Here is a 24,675-nt window from a genome sequence, read left to right on the forward strand (position 1 = left end):
GCAAACTATTTGTTTAGTTATTTGACTAAATAATGCCTATATGTTTGCTTAATGTTTAATTTAGGCTTTAATACATTTATGTTTATGTGATAAAAAGAAGTGGTGAAATGAATATGAGCCAGGGACGAGGTAAAATGGAAACAGGTTCCAAGTGTTTACACATCTTATTATTTCTATGTCATCTGCTCTCCCCTGCAACCTCAGTCCCAAAGAGTATTGTGACCTGCAAATTTCATTAAAGAGCATTGTTGAGATACTGGTAGGAACAGCAAACATCCACTCACTTTGATAAACATTCAATGCACTACTAATTAAAAATACTGCAACATTTTGTATGGCAATAGAGATACTACACAATACAGAGACATCCTGGAGGAAGATATGCCGTGGTTTGCAGAACAACATCTTCTTGTGAGATAACCCAACATACAAAGCCAAAACTAGACGAATGGTTTGAAAAGACCACTGTTTAAGGTCCATGGGCAGTCACATCCAGACCACAGACTAATCCACAATTTATGGCAGGAGCTATAAAACCCCTGTTTACTGAAAGTTGTTCGCACAACTGGAACAAGAACTTCAGCTGTTTTACAAAGAGAAATTATACTATGATTTCATGTTGAAAACTGGTTCCACACAAAGATCAAGAATTAAATTGCGTGGATTTAACACTGAAAACAGACAGAACAACAACAATGCCCTTGTTTCGTTTCATTAAATAAGTTTTATTTCTTTAAGAATAACTGAAGAAAAGTGTTAGCAATTTCTGTACAATTGTTTCATTGTTTTCCCTTAGATTTTACTGAAAATCTTGAATGATCAACAGGGCTGAGAAATGTTATGCTGCCACATAGTGCACTTTTAACCTAAAAAGAATATGATTAGTCCACAGGCATTTGTCTGTTTCCTTCAAATATATTCCAAGAAGTTCCGTAGTCCTCAATGGTGACTCCAGTTTGTTTCATCATTGGCTCTACCTCTCAATCCTAGTTCATCATTGTCAAAAAAGAGGCACATTAGAAATACTGCCATTTTCCAAGAATTGTGTCTTTGATTGCATCGACAAACTGTGCAGGCACCCAGTAGACCCAATACTGAGAAGCTTCTGTTGGACCCAACTGAAAAGCCTAAGTGGAGAAAAAGAGTAGAGGTGAAAAAAAAAAATAGTGTGCAAATGAAATAGTTTCACATGTGTTCACAGTCTAAAGAATATACATTGATAAATATAAAGAAGCTGTTTTCATCTCCTCTTCGTACTGTTTCAGTGATGCATAAACGTGCAATAAGAAGACTGCATGTTGCATGTGATTTGACGTTTCATTTTTCAAAAACACAAAAGCAGTATCACTGTAATTCCACTGTTCAGTTTCAGGATACAATACCACTGCTCTGTGTGTGCAACAACATGTTCATTTAGATAAATCGGTTTAACTTTTAATATATTTTCTTTTGGCTACAAAGATTTTAGTTTGATGGTAGTAAACCTCAACAATGAGGAAGCAAGTGTCAGGAAATTCCCAAACATACACTAGCTTAGACTTTAAATTGTAATTTGAGATACAGTATAAGGTGCTTTTGGTAAATACAGTAACAGTGCTTCCTTGTGTAGCTCATCCCATACAAAAAGAACAGAAGGTGACAAAATGATCAACTCATCTTTATATTTGCCACATAGAAACAAATAAGTTTTGTTCTTTTGAGGAAGAAATTTGGATCTTTCTGACCTGATTAAAAAAGTTATTTGTCTGAAGAATTTTTTTCCCCTGACAATGAGAAACAGAAGTACCTCTAGACATAAAGGTTAATCTACAAAAAGCACTGACATTTCCCACTCCACTGCACAGCCCAAAACAGCAAAATGATGACCCCACCACTGTGATGAACACACTCTACACTCAGCAGTGACTTAAGAGAACAGGCTGCACTGAGTGCTTGCTTAAAACACTTTTTATACATAAACTAGATGATGCTTCCACACAACTATCATACAAACTTTACTTTCTTGGTTTTGCCCAGTGACATTATGCACATGGACACCAGTTTTGACCTCTGTGAGCTTGGCATTTTGATTTGTCATAAAACTGATTAAGTCTGACATGCAGGTAGCAGCAAGAACAGTTACCATCATGTGATAGTCCTCGTGGCCTTCAATGGGTTCAGACACTACATTTTTAATGGAGCCCATTGGGACTTTCTCTGTTCTCTCTGCAAAGATGAACACACAAAAATAAAGGAAATTTAATCATCAGTATCTTTGCGTTGCAGTGAATTTCACAAAATGAGGCCAGCTGTAATCTCACCTTTCGTTCCAAGCCACAACTGATCTTGCTCCAGTTTGAATGTCAGTCTAACTTTTCCTCCGGACTTGTTAAACATCCCGGATAAAGGCACTGTTGGTAATCGTTCCTGTCAGAGGGACAAAGCAGTAAGTTGCAATACTTGGCTGCATATTAACACACATGTGTAACAACAGCTTAGCACTGCTTTAGCAGTCAATACAAGGCAAACAAAGAGATCGATCTCCCTTCATCGTCTCTCACCTTTGCTCCTTTAATAGCCGGCATTATGTCATCTGGTTTACCTTTGTCCAAAACTTTCCTGTGTTGCTGAAATAATAGTCCATGTTAAAAATAAGAAATAAAAAAAATTACAAACTGTCCAGAACTATTATACTGCATAAATGTCATTAATCTTACCTTTTGCCTGCATAAAGGCTCCTTCTTGTTTTCATCAGCTTTAACTTCCTGCTGAATGACCTCTTTGGGTGTATTAACAGCTAATACATCATTTATTGTAGATCCTACCACCATTATTTTTGCACCATTTGTTATCTTTATTTCTCGTAGCGTCTTGTCCTCTGGAAGCAATCCTTTGTACATCACTTTCTGCATTGCTGGGGGAAGACCTGGAAAAGCAAAGCAGAACAGTCATTAGGATTAAAGCCTTTGTGATTCACTCTAAACACACTTTGTAACATTTAATTTAACGTAAACAATGGTGACCTCTTTACCAGTGAGTGAATGAATGCTCTCTTTTAGTTTGGCTCCGGTGCTATCAACAGGAATTTTCAGATCATATTTATTCTTGTTCCAAATAATTTTTAAGTCCACCGTCTCCTGCTTATCGTCTGCATCGTCCCCATTGCTAATACTAGAGTCCTGAGTTGTGGCGTTTCCTGCATCTGTGTGAGTCTCTGCTTCACTTTTTTCACCATCTTCACCTAGTTGTTCTGCTTCTTTTGGCTTCTCCTCAGTTTCCATTATGACCTCTTCACTTCCTGAAAGAGCATGAAAACAATTAGTTGAATCTAATAAATGAAAGCTATATTGTTAGTTCTTTGATTTGAAAGCCTTCAATCTCAGAAAACAAAAATAAAACAAACTAAAGCATGATTTCAAACATGGATCAATCAAGGTGCATAGATGTATAATTAAACTTTAAAAAGTTCTACACATTACTGGTTCCTCACTACAGCTGCTGTTAGAAGACAACTGATTTTAAATTTGCTTTAGATGATTCTAGCTTGGCAAAAGTGTAACCAATTCAATTTTTGTCACAAAGGTAATTGCACCCAATTTACATTTTCTCTTAACATGATCAATATAGTATATTGTTAATTTACATTTCTAAAAAGTTGTTGTTAAAAACTGTAGCTAGAAGGTTTTGCTCTTCTGGTGACTTGGATACTTGGTCTGTTTTTGTTGTTAGTTACAGCATAGTAATCATCATGCATTAAACTTTTGGCCTAACAAAAGTACCCTAATTTGTTTGGTTTCAATAAGGGGTCGGCTATTTTAGGACAAATCTCGGGCTCCTTGTACTTCTGAACACATTTGACCTGAGACTGGTCCCCACTCGTCCAACACACAGAGCTGGTAACCACATGGATCTCATTCTCACCTGGAACTGTACCACAGATAACATAACTTTACTTTTTTAAATAAAAATGAAAATTACTAAGAAATGCAGCACATGTTGATAAAAAAAAACAAACAAACAAGCCAAGTTTTTTTTTTTTATTACTCTTTTTGCAGTTTCCCAAATGAGGGACAAAGATATTTAAATCAACCACATCAAAACTGACAGCACATTTAAATCTACAACAGAATGACATGTTTACCATCCTAGTGAAATAACAATGAAAGGCTCATGTGCTAAAAACTAGCCTATTAACTTGATGGTAATACATAATGGAATTCCCCATTAACACGCTAATGGAGATGAATATCAGTAGTGATGTCAATTTCAGAACTCTGAGCAGTTTTCTTTCCTGGCCTCTGCTACCCTATTCCCACCACACGTCCTTTCTTCCCTTGATACAGACACAGCACTACACTTTTGACTTGTCTGGACAGTCTCTGTCCTCTGTCTTCCAGGCCTGCCCGTACTTAAGCTCCTAACTTATGACTCATTGACCATATCTGTGAACAACGCACCATGCTCAGGAGTGCTGAGAAGAAGACTCCCTGTGCCTTAGCAGAGTATTAGAGCTTCCTTGCATCTTTTTCTCACAGCGTCACAAAGGCAAAAACAAGTACTACCAGGACAAACTCTGACACCAGGGAGCTTTTCTTCACTTTCAAGTTATTCCTCTACCTCTACCGCCCTTCCCTCCTCCCCCCACCTCTCTCACTGCTGATAACTTTGCCACTTTCTTTACCAATAAGGTGGTAGCCATCAGCTTCCAGTTCTCTTTTTCGAACAGGGACATCCTACTAACCTCATCTAACAGCACACTGCTTGCCTCGTTTGTCACACACCCTCCTCTCAAACCATCTTACCACCTGTTCTAGATCCCATCCCCTCCACTTTCCTTCAAACAACTGCACCCACACTAATGCCAGCCATTACACAAATCATTAACACATCTCTCACAACAGGCACCTTTCCCACCTCATTTAAGCAGGACCAGATTACCCCACTCCTTATGAAACCTACTCTTGGCCCAGTCAAGAGTCTTGGTCTACTTTTTGTCCCATCTGTATGACATCCCAAGGCTCCATTATCCAGTATGACTCTTCCTATCATTGACCATTGACCATGGACAGGTCACCAACCAATCACAGGGCTGACACATAGAGCCAGATAACCATTCACACTCACACCTGTGGGCAGGTTAGAGCCACCAGTTAATATCACTGCATGTCAGGACTGTGGAACTGATGCAATACAGACATGCAAACTCCACACAAAGGTAGGAACCCTGGTTGTTCTTGCTGCGAGGTGACAGTGCTAACCACTACACTGTGCAGCCCCTAGATGGTCTAGTGAGACTCAAAACAAACTTGTGCAGGAGACCCTCCTTCCTTGCCTCTTATGGAAATTCCACTGAAATAACATCATGAACAGGTGTCTGGTTGCATGAGTGCGATGCGTGTCATCCAAACCTTATCCTGTCGGGATAAGAGTGCGATGGGCTTGCCAGATCACTTTCAAAGCCAACGTCAGTTGCTGTGTTGTGTCTAGTAATGAGGTTTACAGTTTAATGATTTATAATAGTTTATATGCATTTCTAATGCATTTCGTTTTTTGCATCTTAATTTGCAGTAACTATTTCCATTTAATATGCATTTACTTTGTCATATCCATTTCAGGGAGGTAGTGGTAACAGTAGCAGCTAAGCTAATTTAGTGTCTGGCTGGTGTTACCTGAACAGCAGACACAGACTGCCAGACACTGATACATCCACAGGATACAAGATGTCAGGGAATAGTAAAAAGCTAATGTAAATAATTTAGGTAGAAAAATTTGTCACTACTGACTATTTGAAAAACAACATATTACCAAAAATATGCTATTAGATTCCCTGACAACTGTTTATGACATCATCTGGAGGAGTTTTTAGGCTAAAAGTGTAGAGATATTTTTATATATAAAAGGAGGGAGGTTTTAAGATATAGGCACAAATAAGACAAAATAAAAACCATATGAATCCAGTTGAAAATCTGCAAAGTTGTCCTTCAAGTTAACACCTTCAAGTGAAATGTTATTATTTTGATAATAGTCTTCATCAGGGGTTCCCAGTTTATTAAAGGAAGCGGGCCACCCACAATGACATTTCAAAAAGACTAAACTTTAAGGAACCACTAAATTTAAAAGAGCAGATAAAAGACATCAATTGTGTGTCTGTTGTTTAAGCAGTCATCTAAAAACCAAATGAATCACAAATAAAAACACCTTTGCTAAAAAAAAAAAACTCCTTGGGGAAAACCAGCTCAGGTTGTTTTTCTATAGAACACTTTCCTTTCAAGTCGTATTCTCTGAATTTCTGAATAACTTTGATATCAGGGAATGGCAGAAATGGCAATAATTTAATTTTGATTTTATGCAGGATTTGCACCATTTTTAACTCTACACAGTAAATACTTTATATCTTTAGATTCAGCTAGATGTTAATAAGTGGTTTATTTACAGTTACACGTACACGGTTAGTAGTATATAAGTATAACTGCAAGTCAACCGTCTAAAGTGAACAAAGGAGTCTAGTTTCACTTTTCTGCTCACTCACTTTCTCTGTCGTGGTCTTTCTAGCTCCTTCCACCGTTCAGTTTTTTTTTTTTTTTATCTGGGTAGCAAGTATTACTTAAATGTTGGGCGAGGGGGTAAATAAAAGCGAACCACGCCTTAACTAAAACACATAACGTTGTGACTTTTGAACGAAAATATGTTCTCGCACATCTCCTGTAATACGCTTAGCATTACTGGTTATAAAACTGGTAACGTTAACGTAACATACTGTGCGCTGTGTTGGTACTTCGTCCTTACCCTTCATAACTTACCTATACGTAGTAGGATCTTTAACAGCCAAAGTTGACCAATTCAGTCTCGACACTGGTTAAACCTTATAAAATTAACCATAGTCTTCTACAAATCCAGCTAATTTTGACTAATGTTAGCAATCATTAACGTTAGCTAGCTAGTGAACATTTAAAGAATAACGTTACACAGAGACCTAAACTTACATCGCCCTGCATTAATATCGTCAAGTATTAACATGACAACTAGAAACATGCGCTATTTCATTAACAATCCTCAGGTTCAATGTGAATTTATGACAGAAATACTGCTGTATTTTCTCAATACCCACCATCCTGCGTCGCCATGATGATTGTGTACAATCTCTTGTAGGTTGTGCCAAAGAGATTACAGCGAGCAGGATGGTATCCGATATTCAGGAAACTACGTCCACATCAACTAAACTCGTGCTCAAGAGCAAAATTGCATGTGACAACTACACAAATTGGTAAAAAAAAAAAAAAACATATGTGTAGATGTTTTGAAATGGTGCAACGAGTATAGCTATGTCAACCTCCATTGAGTTAAAAGTATTTGTAGTTTGGCTAAAACAGGTGCCAGAATGGAAAAGCGCATGCGCACTCAAGAATAACCGTAAATAAAGTTGTTTTTAACAAAAGCAGTTGAATTTACAATTAACTAAATACATTTTAAACATAATGTAGTGAAATAAACCAGCCGCCAAACTAAGATTTTAATCAGAATCACTGAACACGCGAGTTGTGCAATGCAGCCACATGCGGACATTTTAGCAACACGGAAGTGAGCGGTAGCTAATCATCTCGCCTTTTTAAGCTTCTTTGATGTTGTGTTAGCGAAAGCAGCACCGAGAGGTGGCACTTTACTCAATGGCTATTGGTCAGGGGGTTTTTCTTCTTCCTTCACATTGAATGACGTTTGGGATTTATTAGGATGGATTGTCGCCAACTGTTGGAATTTATGAAACACTACATGCAATGAAATCCTAACCATTTAACTCCCTCATGTCTGGGATTGACATTGTATAAAATATGTCTTTAATAAATTGAAAACAATCTGCTGCAGCTTATGGTACAACATCCCCTATGATGTATATCTGAGTCCCCATTTGTAATAATTAATTATTACTAAATAGAAAATTTGTTTTACTTAGGCCTATATACATTTTCAATTTGAAAATTAAATCTAAATAATCTCTCATGTTTATATGAAACTTCTCTAATTCCATTCTGAGTTCAGTTTTAGAAAAAGCATGGTTTTATATATTTTTGCTATTGTCAAAAAAAAAAAAAGAAAATCATGTAAAAAGATTAGAGATTTAAAGATTAAAACCAAGAATGAATTGTGTCTACTCACCATCACGTTCCACTGTGCCCAAGAGCTCCAAACTAAACATATCAGTGAACCTGCTGCACAGTTTTTGCCCCCAAAAATGTAAGCATTGTTTTTTTTGTTGAGCTCCAAAGGCTCAAGACAACCGTCACTTTTTACATGCTTCAGTTTCAGAGACTATAAAAAAAATGATAGTCATACCAAGCCTTTGGAGCTCTTGTGAAATACTACGGTCACGTTTTTCACAAGGAAGTGATCCAGTGCAGTGGTGTGGCTCTCTGATGTGTTCTTAGTACTTTTTCACAACAATGGAGGAACATGGCACAGACGAATAAGCTAAAATCAGATGTTACAGTGAGTCGATGCAATTTATTGCTGGTTTTTAGTCTTTTTACGGGCATGAACATAGAAAATCACCTGCTTTTTGTTTAATTCTAAGTACTGATGTCACATTGTCATAACCTGCCATAGTGTGGCTGAGGTGGAGATTTTCTTGATGAATCAATTTATTGTTTTACATTAATTAAAATTACAAGAACTATCCAACCCAATTAACCAAAGTGACACAGTTTTGTCCAAATTTTGAATGATTAAAAGCAGAAGCAACAATTCTTCACATTTTAAAAGCTCAAACCATAAAATGTTTGTCATTTTGCAATAAACGTACCAGTCAGTTACCAGCTGACCAATACATTAGCCACTTATTTCAGCTTTTATTTACTTAGAATAAGTTTTTCTCATGTTGTGGAGAAGACATGTAAAGTTGCATAAACTGAAAATACTCAAATAAAATACAAGCAGGCTACTTTAAGTGTAGACTAGTTGTTGAGTATATTTAAGCAATGTAAGGTGAATAAGTACTGGTCTAAAGTCTTCGCTGTCCTGGGACAGTTTTTCCTCTGATGGGAGAATATTCCTGCAGGTCACCTGGGGACGGCAGTAAAGTTACCGCAATAGCAGAAGGCGAAGAAGAAGAAGGAGCAGGAGCGAGTGACGACAACCGGGAATAAATCCAAGAAGAAGAAGAGGAGGAGGAGGAGGAGGAGGAGGAAGAAGAGCGCAAAAAGTGCTTTTAATTGAAGTCACAAGTTGTCATCCGCACTGGGCATGACGGGAGGGAAATGCCCTGATAACACAACAGCAGCAGTGATTGTCTGCTAACTTTCTCCTTTCTACTGTAACTAAACAGTAAAGTCAGCCTTACTAGCGTTGACACGGACTCGTCCGCATGAGAGTCACGGAGCTCTGTTATTAAAGGGCACAATGTTTGTGTAGGACGGTTCAGAGAGCACCATGGCAGACAGGAGGACTTTAAACGTTGTGATTTTAGGTGTGGGCTTCTTGTTCCTTTTTACTGCCTTCACCACCTGTGGGAACGTTGAAGTAAGTTAACAAACTTTATTACCGAGTTTTCTTTTTTACTCCTGTTCCTGAAAGCCACACATGTTTAGTCCATTGCTTTAAAAGCTTATTATTACCAGAGAGAGAGAGAGCACTGATTTTATTTGAGCGTTTTACAGCTGATTTCCTGCTCCTCATGCTGTTATAACCTGTCAACTACTGTGTTAAAGTAGGTTTCTGCAAGTGTGCATTTCTGTTTTTGCAGCACATGCTGGTCTGTTTACTCTTGTGACAGTATGCATTTTAATCCTAACCTGTAACACTAGATATAATATAGGCAGATCCTAATCCTAACCCTTAAACTGCAACTGCAAACATACTAATAATAATATCAAATAAAAACACAAACTCCCAGTAGTCTGCTTATTTATAGACACTTGTAATTTTCCAGTTTTAGTCTGTTGAGCAAAGAGCTGAACATCAGGCACATCACGTGCGTCTAATTTTCTCCAATGCCAGTGAAATTATCAAGCTGGATGAAGGACCTGAGGACATAATTAGGAGCCATTTTGTGTGGTCTCATCTTGTGCTTTTTTTGAAATCTTAATTTCAGCAAACTGTGGTGAAAAGCCTGAAGAATGAGACTTTCTCTGGAAGCGGGTACCACAGGTAGGCCACCTCGGCGTGGACATGTCCCCTTCACCAAACAGTGAAATGACGATAACATAATAATTTTTTGCAGTCTTGGGATCATCTATGGAGTCTTTTCCTTCGCAAATTTACTTGCACCAACGGTCGTTGCAGTAATTGGACCAAAAATGACTATGTTCTTGAGTGGCCTACTTTACAGGTGAACATTTTCCTAGTAATTACATACAGGATTTTGATGGTGAAGCTGAAACGTGTTCATTACTGTTCCTCATGTTCTGTGTCCAGTGGGTACATTGCTGTTTTCATCAGCCCATCAACATGGGCCTTTTATTTGACCTCAGTACTCATCGGCATTGGAGCAGCTAGTAAGTACATGTACCACGAATTCTTCTGCCTTTTTCTGAAAGATATGTAGTTATTTTTTAATGTTCAAGCTTCCACAGAGATTCGTTTTTTTTATAGATTATATTTAAGGCAGTAATTAGTACATTTGTAATACACTTTGAGATCAAAGCGGGGTGAAGAGTTGAAGATTCCTGTATTATATATTATCTAGGCAAATTCACAAAAAAAATGCAAAGCATGTAGTCATTTAAAACCACTCACTTCTGGTTTCCATTGCTCTCCCATAGCTTATTATGCAGCACCCTGACGCCTCGGTTATAACATCAAGAATTATTAAATATATTAAATGAAATATTCATGTATTTATATAAATATTAAACATTAGTTACATTTACTCTAATTTAACAGGACAGCTGGAATTTTGTCTTGCTCAGTTTTGCTCACAGCAGAAATGCAACTAATTACTGATCATTCATTATTAAGTTGTTGTTGTTATTTTCTTGAATTAACCAACAGAAAATAAGGAAAAGGCTAATTATCATTTACATTTATTTCTCACAGCCCAAAATGACATTTTCAGATCTCTTGCTTTATCTAAAGAAATTTTTTTGTAGATGAACTAATCACGTAAATTACGTAACATTTCACTGCATATAAACGTGTGAGCAGGATCCAGTGTAATAACAAAAGCGTGAAATACTGAGGCACATAAACAACTTTAAAACCTTTTGGTTTTTGCAGCAAGCTCAGTTTCTGTGTTAAAATCTAAGTGGTGTTTAATCGAGCATTCAGGGATTATCATGACTTGGGTATGATTATACACATAAACACTAAATACCAAATTAGACCTTAAATGGGTTAGAAGCTGTTTCTGTAAATAGTGCGCAGCACCTTGAGCTTGGTGTTTGGGAAAATACAGAGAAAACAGCCCCCTGCTGAGCTTTTACTGGAAAAATGAAGAAAAATGATTTGGGGCTGTTTTTAATGCAGCCCAAAATCAGGGCAGTGTGATGAATTTTTATCATGTCCCTGGGCTACTTGTGTGGTGAGATGCATTACTTACCAACACAGCACACACAGTCTTTCACATCATGTGGGCAATTAGCTGACTGGTTAATTTTTATTTCCTTCAAATGACCCGTCTCCCTCGTGCTCCTACAGTGCTGTGGACAGCTCAAGGACAGTTTCTGGTGGAAAACTCAGAGGCTTCCACCATCAACAGGAACACTGGCGTGTTTTGGGCTCTCCTTCAGTGCAGGTATTCAGCTACTGACCCAGTAATGTTAATCTCCAGTCTTTCAGTCCATTAAATTGTAATAGATTCAGCCCCAATACCATTAACACTATGCATTGCTATTATAAATTCCAATGGAAATTTTAAGCTACTTAGCATTTTAATACTTGAATTGACCTGTATTCTTTGAAATTACTTAACCACAGCCTGTAGTGAATTAAATATTCATTTTTATATTGGAAATCTAAATATCATCCTAATTTGCTCTTTAAGCCAACCCAGGGTTTCTGTTAAAATAGCTGCAGCCTATTATTCCGTCTCAACATTACAATACAGTCAGTGCATACAATTCATACACCATTCAACTTCATGTTTTCTCTTTTGCAACTATGTAAGTTGATCACATCTATCACAATGCAGCCACCAGAACTGTCCTGTCTGTATCTTTTCCTTGATAGGATATTACTGTGGGCTTTATTTTGAAATATATTTAGGAAATCATGGTGCAGATTACCATATCTGAGCCATTTGTTTCTCAGCAAAAACTCAAATCAGCCATGCCTCTCGAAGAAGAGAGTTGTGCAGGTAGTGCAGAGCTTTGGCCTTTTCATCCCTTGTATTTGGCCCCCTGTTCTTGCACACTGGCGTAGCTACTAATTTGTGTTTGTTAAAATATGCAAATTGAATTAGTATAATAATTACATTGGCTGTCACCTGCGCCAAAGCTCACAATAGAGCAATGCTAATCTGACTCCACAGTGATGATCCCTGCCACAGTAAACTTATGCATCAGGTCTTCGCAGCCTGCAGACACACACACACGCACACACACACATTGAATGCAGTTACCATTTTTTTAAACGAATAACCCCTGTTATTCCTCAATGACAGACTAATTACGGATCGTCATTATTTTAGTTTAGGTGATATGTAATTGAAGTCGTAAGTAGAACACAGCGTGTTTATGGTGCCGCAGTCCTGAAAGGCAAAATAAACAGCATAAAAAAAAAGGTATCCTCGGAGGCACAAATGCAGATTGTTGCGCTTCTGCTTGTCTGCTTGTTGTGTCTATCAAACACAAGTTCTCTATCGACATCTAACACACGAGCAGTGTGCTGCCGATTTAGTTTTTAAGCTACACTGATTGACCCTCAGGGGGGACTTTAATTAAAGAATAGCATTTTTAAAAAAAATGATTATACTTAAATTAGATGAAAGATTTGATACACATGCTCTATGTTTGAAAGTTACAATGTTTCTGTGCTAATTGACCTAGTCTCTAATTGGTCCAGGTGGTGATTGAGTGTTAGAGGTTTCGCATGCTAAAGTGGATTGCATATTGTCCAGTTTAAGAGAAATATCCTAAACCCTAAAGCTTAGTCAATCCTAAAGACTGTCCTGATCTTATGAAACCTGACTGTCTTACCTGAAGACCCATTGATTAGCTGCCCAGGATGTTCAGTATATCACATGATCCTTAAATCTGCTATAATTTTCCAAAACTTATTTCCTAAAGCGAAATCAACTTTCTTTGAATATATTTTGTTAGGAATATGCTCCAAAATGTATTTCATTGTGGAGATGTGCTGTTGACACCTCGCCTGAAGCCAGAGTCCCACAAGTGGAATTTGACATAGGGTTTTTTTTATCAAACGATTTCATGAGGCAAAGTCTCACAACCTATTTCTTTAACTTGTATATATTTGCCTGCCATTTACGCGCTTTATCCTATTTGCAGCATGTTATTTGGAAATCTTTACATCTATTTTGACTGGAATGGAAGAACAGAGATAACAGGTAGGGTAAAACTAGAGTAAGTACTTCAATGACTGTTAAAGCAAAATGCAGCATGGTGATGGAAGTGAAATATCGAGAGCATTATATGAGTGTTTAGCTGTTCTGAATATGCTTCAGCAATGTTGCGAATACATTTTGTGTATTTTAATTAAAGTGGCTTGTTCGAATCTGTCTCTCTCAGACAGCAGCAGGAAAACCATCTTTCTGTCCCTGTTGGTCATCTCCATACTCGGCACACTCAGCTTCCTGGTGCTGAGAAAGAGTCATCACGATGAAGAGCTGCTCTCTGAAGAGGAAGGGCAGTCGCTGCTCTCAACTCGCATGATGTAAATGAATATGCTTCAGATAATTATATCTTTTTCACTGCAGTTTCACTACATCAAGCGGAATATATAAAAATGTCTAAACCTCTTCGGAAAAAGGATTCCAGGAGTGTGACGTTAAAGTGATACGTAGGAGTGAACGTGATAAAAAAAAGTTAATTTAACTTTTCCACTCTTGACTCACACAGTTTTTACAAATTGTTTTTTTTTCCTTTTTTGAAAAAATAACCCACTTTGCACAGAGTTTCTAGATGCCTTACCAATGCATTTCTACTGGAATTTTAAACCACTCTTCGTGCTTTACAAAAATGACACCGGATCGTTGCAATTTTGACAGAGCCAAGTCTAATCATAGCACTTCATGCAGGTAGGGTACAATCAAGGATCTGGGGCAGCTTAGACATAGACTTTCTCTTTGAGAGAGGCAGTGGTTAAATACCTCTTCATGCATAACTCTCCACATTTTTTCGGTCATTTTTAAATAGCTGTGACTTGAATCAGGACAAAGTGGTCTTTGATGCTGTGGTTGACACCAAAGACCACTTGAAGTCATGGAAGAAGTACAGAACCTATTAAAAAAATGGAATGAGACTGAAATTAGATGATCATATAGAAATTATTCTGGGAGCGTGTTTTTGTTTGTCTTGCGGTGGCAGATTGTGTCTAGAAACAGTTGGGGTATCTGTTAGATTGGTGTATTTGATCCTTGCTTATTGGCTGAGCTTGAGTGTCTGCATAATGCCTGCAGCATAATAAGGAAACCTACAGGGAGCCATCATTTTCTGTGAAAGCGCTTTTGTGCACTCTTGTGGGATTTTGTGGAAGTCTTGTGATCTCAATGCTGCTAGAGTTTCTTAGATTTGCAAAGTACTTCTCCTGTTCTTCATTTCAAGGAACATATTATCATTGTTTGTGTCTGCTGTTGATTTTAGTTGTGAAAGTCATAACTAACCTATTTCCTGATGTTTAGGTATAAACACAGAGCAAACACTGCAATGCAAGATGCCAAGTCTGAATTCAGTAAGTTTTATCAGTGCTTTAAATGGCTGCTTTGTTAAATATAATATTTTAGGATTTTCTCCTACATTATATACATACATGAACTGTATTCATTATGTATAGACTGTATGTATGTAGTGTTTGGCCACAGTCACAAAGTTGTTGAGCTAAATGCTAAAGTCACTAGTATGCTCACAGTGACAATGAAGAAAGATTACAATGTTTTCTATTGGAGGTTTATAGTCATTATTGTTTTATTAGCATTAGTTGTTTCTTCTGAGACTTTTCACAGTTGATATAAAAATGACAGAAAAAGCATTATTGGGCATTCTGCAGGTGACCTGTAGTTCTCCACATTTCACTGCTCTTGATCTGAAACTAGCAGGTAGTCACAGGCAGTTTTGTTTTTCTTTAAGTGAAAATTGCTTCCATGTGGATAAAAATCTTCTAGCAGACAGAGTACACAGAAACTGAGAATTTATTTCAGATTATATCTCTGTTTGTCAGCTGGAAACTGCTGCACTTGCACCTGCCTTCAGTGCAGCCTGAAGTTGTTTGGATGATCAGATTGCTCTTTGTCTTTGTGTGTATCTTGTGTGCATGTCGACTTGTGTACACCTGCCTTAAAGGTATCAGGTTTATCAAAGATGCATGCTGATGTATGTCATGAAAGGGCATCCAGGCATATATAAACAAACCTCGTGGGATTTTGTCTTTTAAAGGATGAATTTCCCTAAGTGCCTGAGTGAAAGTCTCTTTTAGGTTCATTTCCACCTGCATTTAAATGTGGCTTTTTGACTTACCAAGTCTTCATTTTATCATATTCTACCTACATAGCTAGTGAAAATGAGGCCTTAATATCTGCATTTCTCATCTGAGCTCAAGTGTATTAGTCCTTGAAGTGTATATTAGCATTTCAAATCAGCGTATTGTGTCTCCTCCTATTCAGACACCATCCTACAACTACTGAAGACTAAAACTATACAGCTTCTGAGTCCATGTATGGCATACAGCGGTAAGTGCTAAGGATAATGCACAAATGTAATAGATACTTTAGCCTCCAGTGAAGGCTTGCAGATACAAGATGCACTGCTTGTTCTCCAGGCCTCGAGCTGTCTTTCTACAGTGGAGTATATGGGACGTGCATCGGAGCAACGACACAGCTTGGAGAAGGAGCTTTAGGCTTGATTGGGATTTCTGGGATCGTGGTAGGAATTGGAGAAATAGTAGGTAAGATTTTATTTGTCTGTCAGAGATTGTTGAGTTGATTTATGTCATCGGGTTCATGCAGTGGATGTTCTTTCCCGTCAGGTGGAGGCTTGTTTGGGTTGTTGTGTAAGAACAATCGCTTCAGACGGACATCTGTGGTGTTTCTGGGAATGGTTGTCCATTTCGTTGCCTTCTATTTAATCTTCCTCAACATCCCAGATGATGCTCCTGTAGTCTTTAAAACCACCACTCAGACAACACCGTATCTAACTCCAAGGTAGCTCACCTCTTTGGTAACTCAGCAGTAGGACTGTGGAGGCGAGTCGTGACGTCTGGTTTTAATAAGAACCATATTCTCTTTCTCAGTGCATCCATCGCCCTGCTGTGCAGCTTCTTGCTTGGACTTGGGGACAGTTGTTTCAACACGCAGCTCTACAGCATATTAGGCCGTGTTTATGCTGAACAAAGCTCGCCTGCTTTTGCCATCTTTAAATTCATCCAGGTAATCCCGAGTTGCCAATTCTCAGACATTGTTAGCAGAGCTGAGCAAAGCTGGGTTAAAATGTTGTCTTGTCAAGTGTGAAATAAATTCACCTGACGCCCCATTAAAAAGGAAAAGAACGAGACCCACAGACGCCTCTTAATCTCCCTTCTTTTCTTTGCTGCAAAATTGGTCTCTAACCAGAAATAGATTAGAAATCCCGGTCTTTTCTTTACATGTTTTCATATTTTAAAATTTATCAAACATGAACAATTTGGAGATGCATTACATTTGAATTTAGAACGTAACAAAAAAACATGAGCCTTTTTTCTTATGCATCAATCAAATTAACTGCATTAAACAATTAAAGTTCTGTTTAGATTTATTTACAGTGAGCTATGATCTTTTAAGCAGTGGTGATGGATCTTGTCAGCTGAACTGAAGCACCCGCTGGGTAGATGCTCTTGTTCTGAACAGGTCTTTTTTGAAAGGCGTGATCCGAATAAAACATGTATGAGGTTACTTCCTGCAGACCGGCGCGCTGCAGCTGCAGAAGAAGTGGATCTTTTCTTTTAAGCAGCAAATTAAAATCTGTTATCTGTTGTCAGTCTGTGTTTGCAGCAGTGGCGTTCTTCTACAGCGGGTACCTCATGCTCATGTGGCAAATGTTGCTGCTGGTCATCCTGGGCTTCAGTGGGACACTCTGCTTCTTCGTGGTGGAGAGGATCCAGAACATCTCGATAGATTTTCAGGAATAATAATAGCTGGACTTTTTGACATCAGCACTGATTTGTTTTGTGAGCCACACATCTAGTGGGAAAAACCGGGGCTGTCAGAAAAACAATCCTGCGTCTTTTATTTCATTTGAATCTGTTTTTTTTTTTTTTATAAAGTACAGTATAAGTATAACGTTAGATCATACATTTCAATACGACTGGCATTCCGAACAGCTGCCTTAAGAAAATATTTGAATAGTATTAATCAGCCTTTATTGCAATATTCACATTTTCTGTTTAATTAGTAGTATTATTACTACAACAACGTGACCACTGTTAATCATTAACATTATTTTTCTACTACACTGCGGAGGATTAGGATTGTAAAAATAAGAATTCATCTCATCTTATCTGCATTTCTTCTAGCTTGTTGTAAAATTTTTTCTGCATTTAAAACCTTTGTTACTTTTAAAGCTGCTTATATTTTTATCAGAATGATAGTTTGATTTACAAAAAATGAAAATAATGTTTCAGTAATTGCTTTTTATAAAAAATGTTAACTAATTCATGGCTAGCAGTTGTTTTTTGTACCCAATTTTTTAAATGTTTGATGAATAAAGTTCTTTACATTTTGCATTTTCAGTGATTTAAAACAAGCAAGGTGAAATACTTATAAGGCCACGGGAAATTCCAGGACTCATTGAATAACTCATAACTCAGACATATTGAGCACTGTTGTTAGTCATCTAAGAGTGAAGAACCACACGTGAATTGCCTGAGCTTTAACTGAGTTATAGAAGAACTGAAGAAAACTGGAACTTCTTCTGTTTTTTACCCTGGTCTGTGTTTTTTTTGGGGGGGGATTCTGAGGTTTCACTGCACAAACTTAGCAAGTGCATCTAGAAGTCACTTCACAAAACAAGATAAATCTTATGGGTTTAATCCTAATTTGCCAGATTTATTTGAAAATCCATAAGGCCATTAATCAAAAGAGGAGCTGGAGTGGAGGGGTCTGGGTGGAAGAGAAGGGGTTATAGGCCCAGAGGTCCCACATTACTTCACTGGTAATTGAGTATTGATTACATTAATGAGAGTAAGCAGTTTTGTGTGATCTTAAGTCAATTGTGCCACTTTCCTGACAACAACAAAGCTCTGATGAGCAAAGTGAAGTATACAGCATTTACTAACAGAATTAAAGTCTGGTGGGGTTTGTATTATTGGTTTAGAGCAATAACCTTGTAAGGAAAGTAAGTAGGTTTGAATAAGTCTATTATCTGAACAGTGTCATGTCTCATTCATCAGCTATTAATCTGTCACTGAAAATCACGACAACCTCGTTAATCTGGCTGCAGCACTTCCCAACATTCAAAGGTTTGCAGTCACTCCACATTTTTCATTAAAACATATCATCTGTCCCAACAATAGAGCAAAGGGATTTTTGTAATGATCAATTAGTCTTTAAACGTGATAAACAAGGTGCTGTAAATGACTGGACTAATGTTTGCTGACAACAGGCAGCAGCTATCTCAGCAGCTATTTAACTAACCTATTTGGACACTGCGGTTGTTTTGTATTAACTTTCTTAATGAAATAAACAGACACACATTTATATTGCATAATCATTTTTCCAATTTATCATGTATTATTCATAGTCAACCTCTTGCTAATTTTTTATTTTATTTTTTTTTAAATAAAAACACTCTTAGTGCCTTCTCCTTGCACACAAATCAGAAATATTCCTATACGGCCTTGATTTCCCAAAACACTACTTTAAACTGACTGTGAATTTGGTTGAAAAGCTTATCTGATATGTACATCAGCGCTCAGCTACTTCAGCCTCACATATTTCGCAGATCTAATTAGCAGGCTTGATTGAAATGGACCTACGGGATACACGACTGAGGCTTGTCAGAAGTCTGAAATCTGAAATGAAGCGCTGCTGTCTTTGTTGTCAGGTGCAGTGTTTTTGTCAGACAGGGGGCTGTACTGTCAGGGAACTTAACCAACAACACTTGTAATTTCAAAGTCTGTCTGTGCCCAAGGGATTAATTCATTTAATTTATTAATCTGCAACCTGCGTGACTGCATCACGCTGTCAGTTTAGCCAGAGAGCTGTGGTTATTACCACATTTTGGTACCTGTAGCTCAGTCAGTTATAAAATTTGAAAACTAATTCCATGAATTATGGAAATCACACATCCGAGGATATTTGTAAGAATAAGGTTGAAAACACAATGAAATAAAGCCAATTTGAAAAGAGAGATGACAACCCTGTGTAAATTATATGCAGAATGAAGGGAGCACAAACTGCTCGTGTGTGTGTGTGTGGGTTTTTTTCCTCCTCCTGACACAATAGATGTTGTTGCAATAATCAGCGAAACAATTAAACTAATCATTCAGCAGCGTGTGTTCATTGTTCATGGATCAAAGGTCTGTGTGAGCAGCAGTTGTCCTAACATTTATGAGAATTAGTCTCACATTGGTAAAGAACTCCTGATTGTTTTCCCTCCCCGCCAATTGAAAACAAGCTGAGTTCCGATGTAACTACAAAGTTAATTATCTTTATTATGGATGGACGGTCATGTCCACCAGAAGCTCACAGAGAAGCTGAGCTCTAAGGATCTGATATAATGCCAGTGTTGGACAGGAATGAACAGCACGTCTCCGGGCTGTAACACACATTCGAGATACGGGGCCTTGGCAAACTCCGGGAACTGCTCTGTGTCTGGGTTCTCCACGTCCACCTGCATGGAAGGAGTCTGACATGGGAAAAACTGCATATATTTGAAAGTTCAACATATACCACCACTGTGAACTGTCAGCCCCACCTGACTGGTATTGTGAAGCAGCTGTGATGGATGGGGGTACAGCTTGTCGGTGTGCTCCGGAGAATACAGGCGAATGTATTTGCTTCCCACGACCTGATGTTCACGTGAGGAAATCCCAAGCGTTAAACCCAACGTGATCACGCGGCAGATCTTTGACATGAACTAGAATCATAAAGTGGCACTGTCATTATCACCTGAGCCAGCAAGTTCTGTTGAGGGTCTTGGTGAAGAGGAGACACTGTACCTCCAGGTCCGAACCACGCGTTGACAGTAATATCGTCTTCATCTCCTTCACTGAGGCAGCAATAATCAGGGAGGCGGATGTCTTCCTTCAGCTCTGGTATCTAAGGCAGAAATAAAAAAAGTAAAAACACACGAAGCGGACATTTAAGGTTAGTTTACGTGATGAAACAGAATAATACATAAACAAAAATAAATCAAACCTTGAAAATATACATTGTAGTTTTTTTCAGGATACAAAATTACACTACACATTGAGATGCTAGCGACATGTAATTTAACAATGTAATGTGGAAAATCTAGCCGTATGAAGACCTTATTTGACATCACTCATATCCAATACCCCCAAAAAACAGTGTTGTAGCTTGACAGTGTGACCTTTTTATAAAGTTCAACATAGAAGAAGTATTGACTCCTACAGTAAAATTAGGACTGAAAAGTCAATACTGTTCGAAGCAATGTGGTATGAAGATGACAGCTGAAAAAAACTATTCTTCACGGTGCTGAAAATATAATCTGAATGATCAATAAAAAAACAGACAAAGTCTAATGATCATTACTTTCATCATCACTCTGTTATTTCAAAAATAAAACCATACCTGATCAAACAGCTGGTGCTGAGCCAGATAACCCAAAGCTTTCCCTCCATCCTGGGAAAGAAAAATACATGCGAATCACATGAATGGGGGTTTAATCTCCCCTTTGTGCATGTTAACAAGGCATCACATCTGGAGTTGATGATGCACATACCTTATTTAAAATGTATCGATCTATAAATTCATTGACCGTAAGCAGCGTCTGCGACCATGACTCGTCTGTGTACCTGGATCCCACCTCGACGGGAACAGTCCGGCAACCAGCCACAGACCTCAAGTATTCTATGCTTTGTAGAGGGGGGAAAATGAATGAATTAAACATTACTGTCATACCAGATTTCAGCACTGCACTAAAACTGTTGATTGCGCTCCAGCAACATCAGAGTTGCAAGTTGCATGTCAGATGTCAGAGTGAACAGGCAGCTGTCAGGAGTCAGCAGTGAAGAAAATTCTTAAATGGAGAAGCTGATGTGTCAGACCCCGCTTTATAGTCAGGAATCAGGGAAATAGTAACCAACCAACCTGAACTCAGTTCCCACTAACCCACATTTTAAGCAATTTATTAAGGCTGAAACTTACGCTAGACGTCCCTGTTTTCAAACTGATGTAAATTGTATGTTACATGCCAGCGGTCCTTCAGCTGCGTAGTCCTGCAGGTTTTCTGTGCTCTCAGGGGGATAAGTGCACTCAGCTCACGTCATGAGTGTAAATCAGTCTGATTACATGGCTGGATGCAACACAAGTAGTGTTGAAACGAAAATTTACTTCCAGGCCACGTTACTGTGATTTCAACTAAACTGTAATTTTCTGGCAACAAAACATTTGGTTGGAGACTTTGACTGAATGAGTTTAACACATTAATAATGATAAATGGGCTCATAGCAGGGAAAACACCGTAGATGCTGATAACGCTTGGACAGAGATGTGCCAAACAAGACTGATGGATGATCCCTCGTCACATCATGCAAAAAGCAATTTTAAATTAAACAAGAAAACACGATGAAAAAAAAAAATCAAACCTCCAGGGATGTTTGTTGAGGGCGGGCCAGTGCTCAATGACCCCCTCTAAGATCACCGGTTTGAGGGGGAGCAGGTAGTTTGTGTTGAAGCTCTCCAATGATGGACACCTTATCCTTGGGACTGCCAACTCTTCTCTGATCACAGGGATATGTGGGCTCTCAATTTTTATTCTCTGTTAATAATTCCAAGAGAAAACAAAAGACTTTCTTTTAGAGGAAAATAGCAAACAGTAAAATAACAAATTATATTTCTTTAAATCAACAGTGAACAGTTTCTCAGTAGAAAGGATGTGCTTATTTGTTTTTCTCATGGGGAGCAACACAACATGAAGATATCACTACAGGCTTTGGAAAAAACTGTGGATGTTTCTCACTTAATTTACTGCATCGGACTAATCATTGAATTGAGAAAGAAAATAAAAATGACCAAGAAAATCACTGGCAGATTAAAAGAAAACTGCTGCAAGTTGTAGCACTGTTTTAGTGCATATTTAGACATAATTATGAAACTAAAAAAGTATTGTACTAAAAAAAAAGTATGTGAATATGTTTTTAAGATTGTGATTTTTTTTTAAGGCAAAGACAATCCTGACAAAACAACAACAACAACAACAACAACAACAACAACAAAAACTACTGACCTTGATTTCAGGACGATCAGTTTCACCTTCTTCTTCGGAAGATTTCCTGACTTCACCTTGCAGAATCTGAACAATAACCTGAAGTATATTATCCATGATAGCTGCGCCCATGAGCAAGCCCATGTCACAAGTCCTCACGGCCTGCAGGATCTCATCTCCAGATGGATCTTTGCGACACAGTGCGGCCACTTTGAACAGGCACCCATAAGAATAAACGCGTCTCCACTCTTTGTCCACATGGCGCCATGTTCCCGTGTTGAGCTTCTCCCAGGAAATGTCCAAAATGATCTGGGCGTTAAGCAAGCGACTGGCACTCGTAGCGTCGCTGTACAGCTGATGTCTGGACCGTTTCAACACGACCACCACACTGGACTCTACTTTGTCGCTGAACTGCAGTGGAAACTGTTCTTCGTTAAGCGGCAAAAGAGCAGAGATTTTCGACCACAACACAGCCATTGATGAGAGGGTCTTTTCTATTTAGTGGGACAGACAGTGGACATTAGTCAGGACAGCACTTGTTCAGGCTGAAACCTAGATGATGAAGTACTTTTTATTGTAACCTAAATTTGCACGAGGTTATGACTTTCACTATAATCTAATTTAATCATTTGTTCTGTGCTCACCTGGTCACGTAGGCACTAGTGTCACCGTTTGATGAATTGCTCACCACGGTTACACACATATACAGGATTCTTGCTTTTTCATCAATAACAGCCTCTTTGCCGCAGAGAAACAGATGTCCAGAATTTCCATACTGGCAACTACAAAACACAGGTGAGAACATCGCGAGCCAGAACTGTGAGTGTGACACATGCACGATGATGACACTTTGTCATATGGCAACTGGGACTGCCAACTCTGCCTCCATGTGACGCCATCTCGCTTTTGGACACTCCACGTATCTGGAGGTGATATCAGTGTGATGCAGCCAACTTTAAGCACCTGATTCATTTGAAACAGAAGTGTTCCACATGTGTAAAGTAAATCACCCATTACGGCCATGAAGTGACTTTTCTGCACATTTTACGCACATTTTGCAAAAACAACAAAAGGAAGCAGAAACTTCAATTATGTGGGATGTTTGGGAAATTAAGACTCACTGTCAAATTTTATTAAGAAAGTCATTAAGGAAGGTGGGCAGAGTGAAGCCTCGCTGGAAGTGCACCTCGTCCACTTTTATATGCAGCAGTGGGAGGAAGATAATGCTATTTTCTTTCATCAGAAATTGGACTTTTTGACCTTGTAACCCACTCTATATTTATCACACAGTACCACATAACATATAAAGCGATGCACTCCAGGACCTGATGTCGGTTTTGTTGTTGCAAAGCTAAGTTATAATAACCTAACGACTGAAAAGGTTATTTTAAAAACCATATACAGGAACACAAATCAGTAACTTGAAAACTCTGCTAAATACATTTAGTGTGATTATGATGAATGCATATAAATCTCCACTGTGAAAAGTTTATATCGTTGCAGATATATAGCTTTAACATATCAGATGTCACCAGGTATATTTTAAATATGGCATAATATCGATGTATGTAAATTTAACAAAATACGGTAAACAGAGAAGCGAACATTTGGTTTGTAAGGTAACTACTTACCCATAAAGCGAAAGGAAGCGACGTATTTTTTAAACACTGCTAGAGCTGAATTAAACACATTAGATGCTATATTTATGTAGATACTTTTATTATGGCAGTTATTCTGTTGATTCAACGTTTTCTAACTCGTGCTGTAATCGAGCTACAAGAAACTCCTGCCACACGTTTGGTTCCGGTGCGACAACAAAAACACGCCGAGAAGCAACTCGAACCCGGAAATAATGGTTCCGATTTAAATCCGATGGGTCTATAATTGACTAGCAGGATTCTTAAAGTGGTTTAAAAATAGCCGCTCTTCTTAAAATTTAATTTAAAGTATGCCAGTCTTTTAATTTACATTTATAGTTATAGCACAATCTTTGATTTTACTTCACTCTCTAGTCCAGTAGAGGGTACTAACATATGCAAATATTCTGTACAACCACCTTAGCAATGAATTGAATGTCATCTTGTTTGTGATTGGACTGTATAGAATACCCATCTCCAAAAAAATAAAAAAAACACACACACACACACACACACACTGCATATCATGCACA

General features: G+C 38.2%; 3 protein-coding genes across 8 annotated transcripts; 1 reads left to right on the forward strand and 2 right to left on the reverse strand.

Moving 5' to 3' along the window:
- Window positions 1-704: 704 nt before the first annotated feature.
- Window positions 705-8,272, reverse strand: ubfd1 (ubiquitin family domain containing 1). 3 transcript variants are annotated; one of them, XM_026362935.1, is made up of 8 exons: window positions 6,963-6,989; window positions 6,780-6,795; window positions 3,011-3,277; window positions 2,697-2,905; window positions 2,541-2,606; window positions 2,301-2,406; window positions 2,123-2,205; window positions 705-1,127 (listed from the first exon to the last, which is right to left on the reverse strand). In XM_026362935.1, exons 1-8 carry the CDS (start codon window positions 6,972-6,974, stop codon window positions 1,017-1,019), a joined length of 870 nt encoding a protein of 289 aa, XP_026218720.1. In that variant the 5' UTR covers window positions 6,975-6,989; the 3' UTR covers window positions 705-1,016. The 3 variants fall into 3 exon arrangements, with proteins under 3 accessions (XP_026218720.1, XP_026218714.1, XP_026218729.1); XM_026362929.1 differs by lacking the exons at window positions 6,780-6,795; window positions 6,963-6,989 and adding an exon at window positions 8,131-8,272; XM_026362944.1 differs by lacking the exons at window positions 6,780-6,795; window positions 6,963-6,989 and adding an exon at window positions 7,088-7,163.
- An 89-nt stretch (window positions 8,273-8,361) lies between these two features.
- On the forward strand, window positions 8,362-17,713 carry LOC113157196 (UNC93-like protein MFSD11). Its single transcript, XM_026352525.1, has 14 exons — window positions 8,362-8,460; window positions 8,998-9,489; window positions 10,061-10,116; window positions 10,190-10,297; window positions 10,384-10,463; window positions 11,605-11,701; window positions 13,416-13,474; window positions 13,656-13,800; window positions 14,768-14,817; window positions 15,746-15,811; window positions 15,901-16,026; window positions 16,108-16,282; window positions 16,372-16,507; window positions 17,095-17,713. Exons 2-14 carry the CDS (start codon window positions 9,400-9,402, stop codon window positions 17,242-17,244), a joined length of 1,338 nt encoding a protein of 445 aa, XP_026208310.1. The 5' UTR covers window positions 8,362-8,460; window positions 8,998-9,399; the 3' UTR covers window positions 17,245-17,713.
- Window positions 17,360-24,306, reverse strand: kdm8 (lysine (K)-specific demethylase 8). Of its 4 annotated transcripts, none has more exons than XM_026352554.1 (9): window positions 24,137-24,306; window positions 23,150-23,287; window positions 22,527-22,999; window positions 21,886-22,058; window positions 21,021-21,153; window positions 20,870-20,920; window positions 20,225-20,374; window positions 20,031-20,123; window positions 17,360-19,946 (listed from the first exon to the last, which is right to left on the reverse strand). In XM_026352554.1, exons 3-9 carry the CDS (start codon window positions 22,980-22,982, stop codon window positions 19,782-19,784), a joined length of 1,221 nt encoding a protein of 406 aa, XP_026208339.1. In that variant the 5' UTR covers window positions 22,983-22,999; window positions 23,150-23,287; window positions 24,137-24,306; the 3' UTR covers window positions 17,360-19,781. The 4 variants fall into 4 exon arrangements, with proteins under 4 accessions (XP_026208339.1, XP_026208330.1, XP_026208322.1 ...); XM_026352545.1 differs by having other exon boundaries at window positions 23,150-23,428; XM_026352537.1 differs by having other exon boundaries at window positions 23,150-23,468.
- Between the last annotated feature and the right edge of the window lie 369 nt (window positions 24,307-24,675).

The sequence above is a fragment of the Anabas testudineus genome, chromosome 8, assembly GCF_900324465.2.
Source record: "Anabas testudineus chromosome 8, fAnaTes1.2, whole genome shotgun sequence".
Classification (NCBI taxonomy): domain Eukaryota; kingdom Metazoa; phylum Chordata; class Actinopteri; order Anabantiformes; family Anabantidae; genus Anabas; species Anabas testudineus.

Coding starts and splice junctions, on each gene's coding strand:
- LOC113157196 (XM_026352525.1), top strand. CDS start 9,400: ATGGCAGACAGGAGGACTTTAAACGTTGTGATTTTAGGTGTGGGCTTC. Junction 9,490..10,060: donor CCACCTGTGGGAACGTTGAA/GTAAGTTAACAA, acceptor TCTTAATTTCAG/CAAACTGTGGTGAAAAGCCT. Junction 14,818..15,745: donor AGATGCCAAGTCTGAATTCA/GTAAGTTTTATC, acceptor CCTCCTATTCAG/ACACCATCCTACAACTACTG.
- ubfd1 (XM_026362929.1), bottom strand. CDS start 8,170: ATGTTTAGTTTGGAGCTCTTGGGCACAGTGGAACGTGATG. Junction 2,607..2,696: donor AGCCTTTATGCAGGCAAAAG/GTAAGATTAATG, acceptor CTATTATTTCAG/CAACACAGGAAAGTTTTGGA. Junction 2,407..2,540: donor CGGCTATTAAAGGAGCAAAG/GTGAGAGACGAT, acceptor TCCCTCTGACAG/GAACGATTACCAACAGTGCC.
- kdm8 (XM_026352554.1), bottom strand. CDS start 22,982: ATGGCTGTGTTGTGGTCGAAAATCTCTGCTCTTTTGCCGCTTAACGAA. Junction 22,059..22,526: donor CTGATCGTCCTGAAATCAAG/GTCAGTAGTTTT, acceptor AATTATTAACAG/AGAATAAAAATTGAGAGCCC. Junction 19,947..20,030: donor TGCTTCACAATACCAGTCAG/GTGGGGCTGACA, acceptor CCTTCCATGCAG/GTGGACGTGGAGAACCCAGA.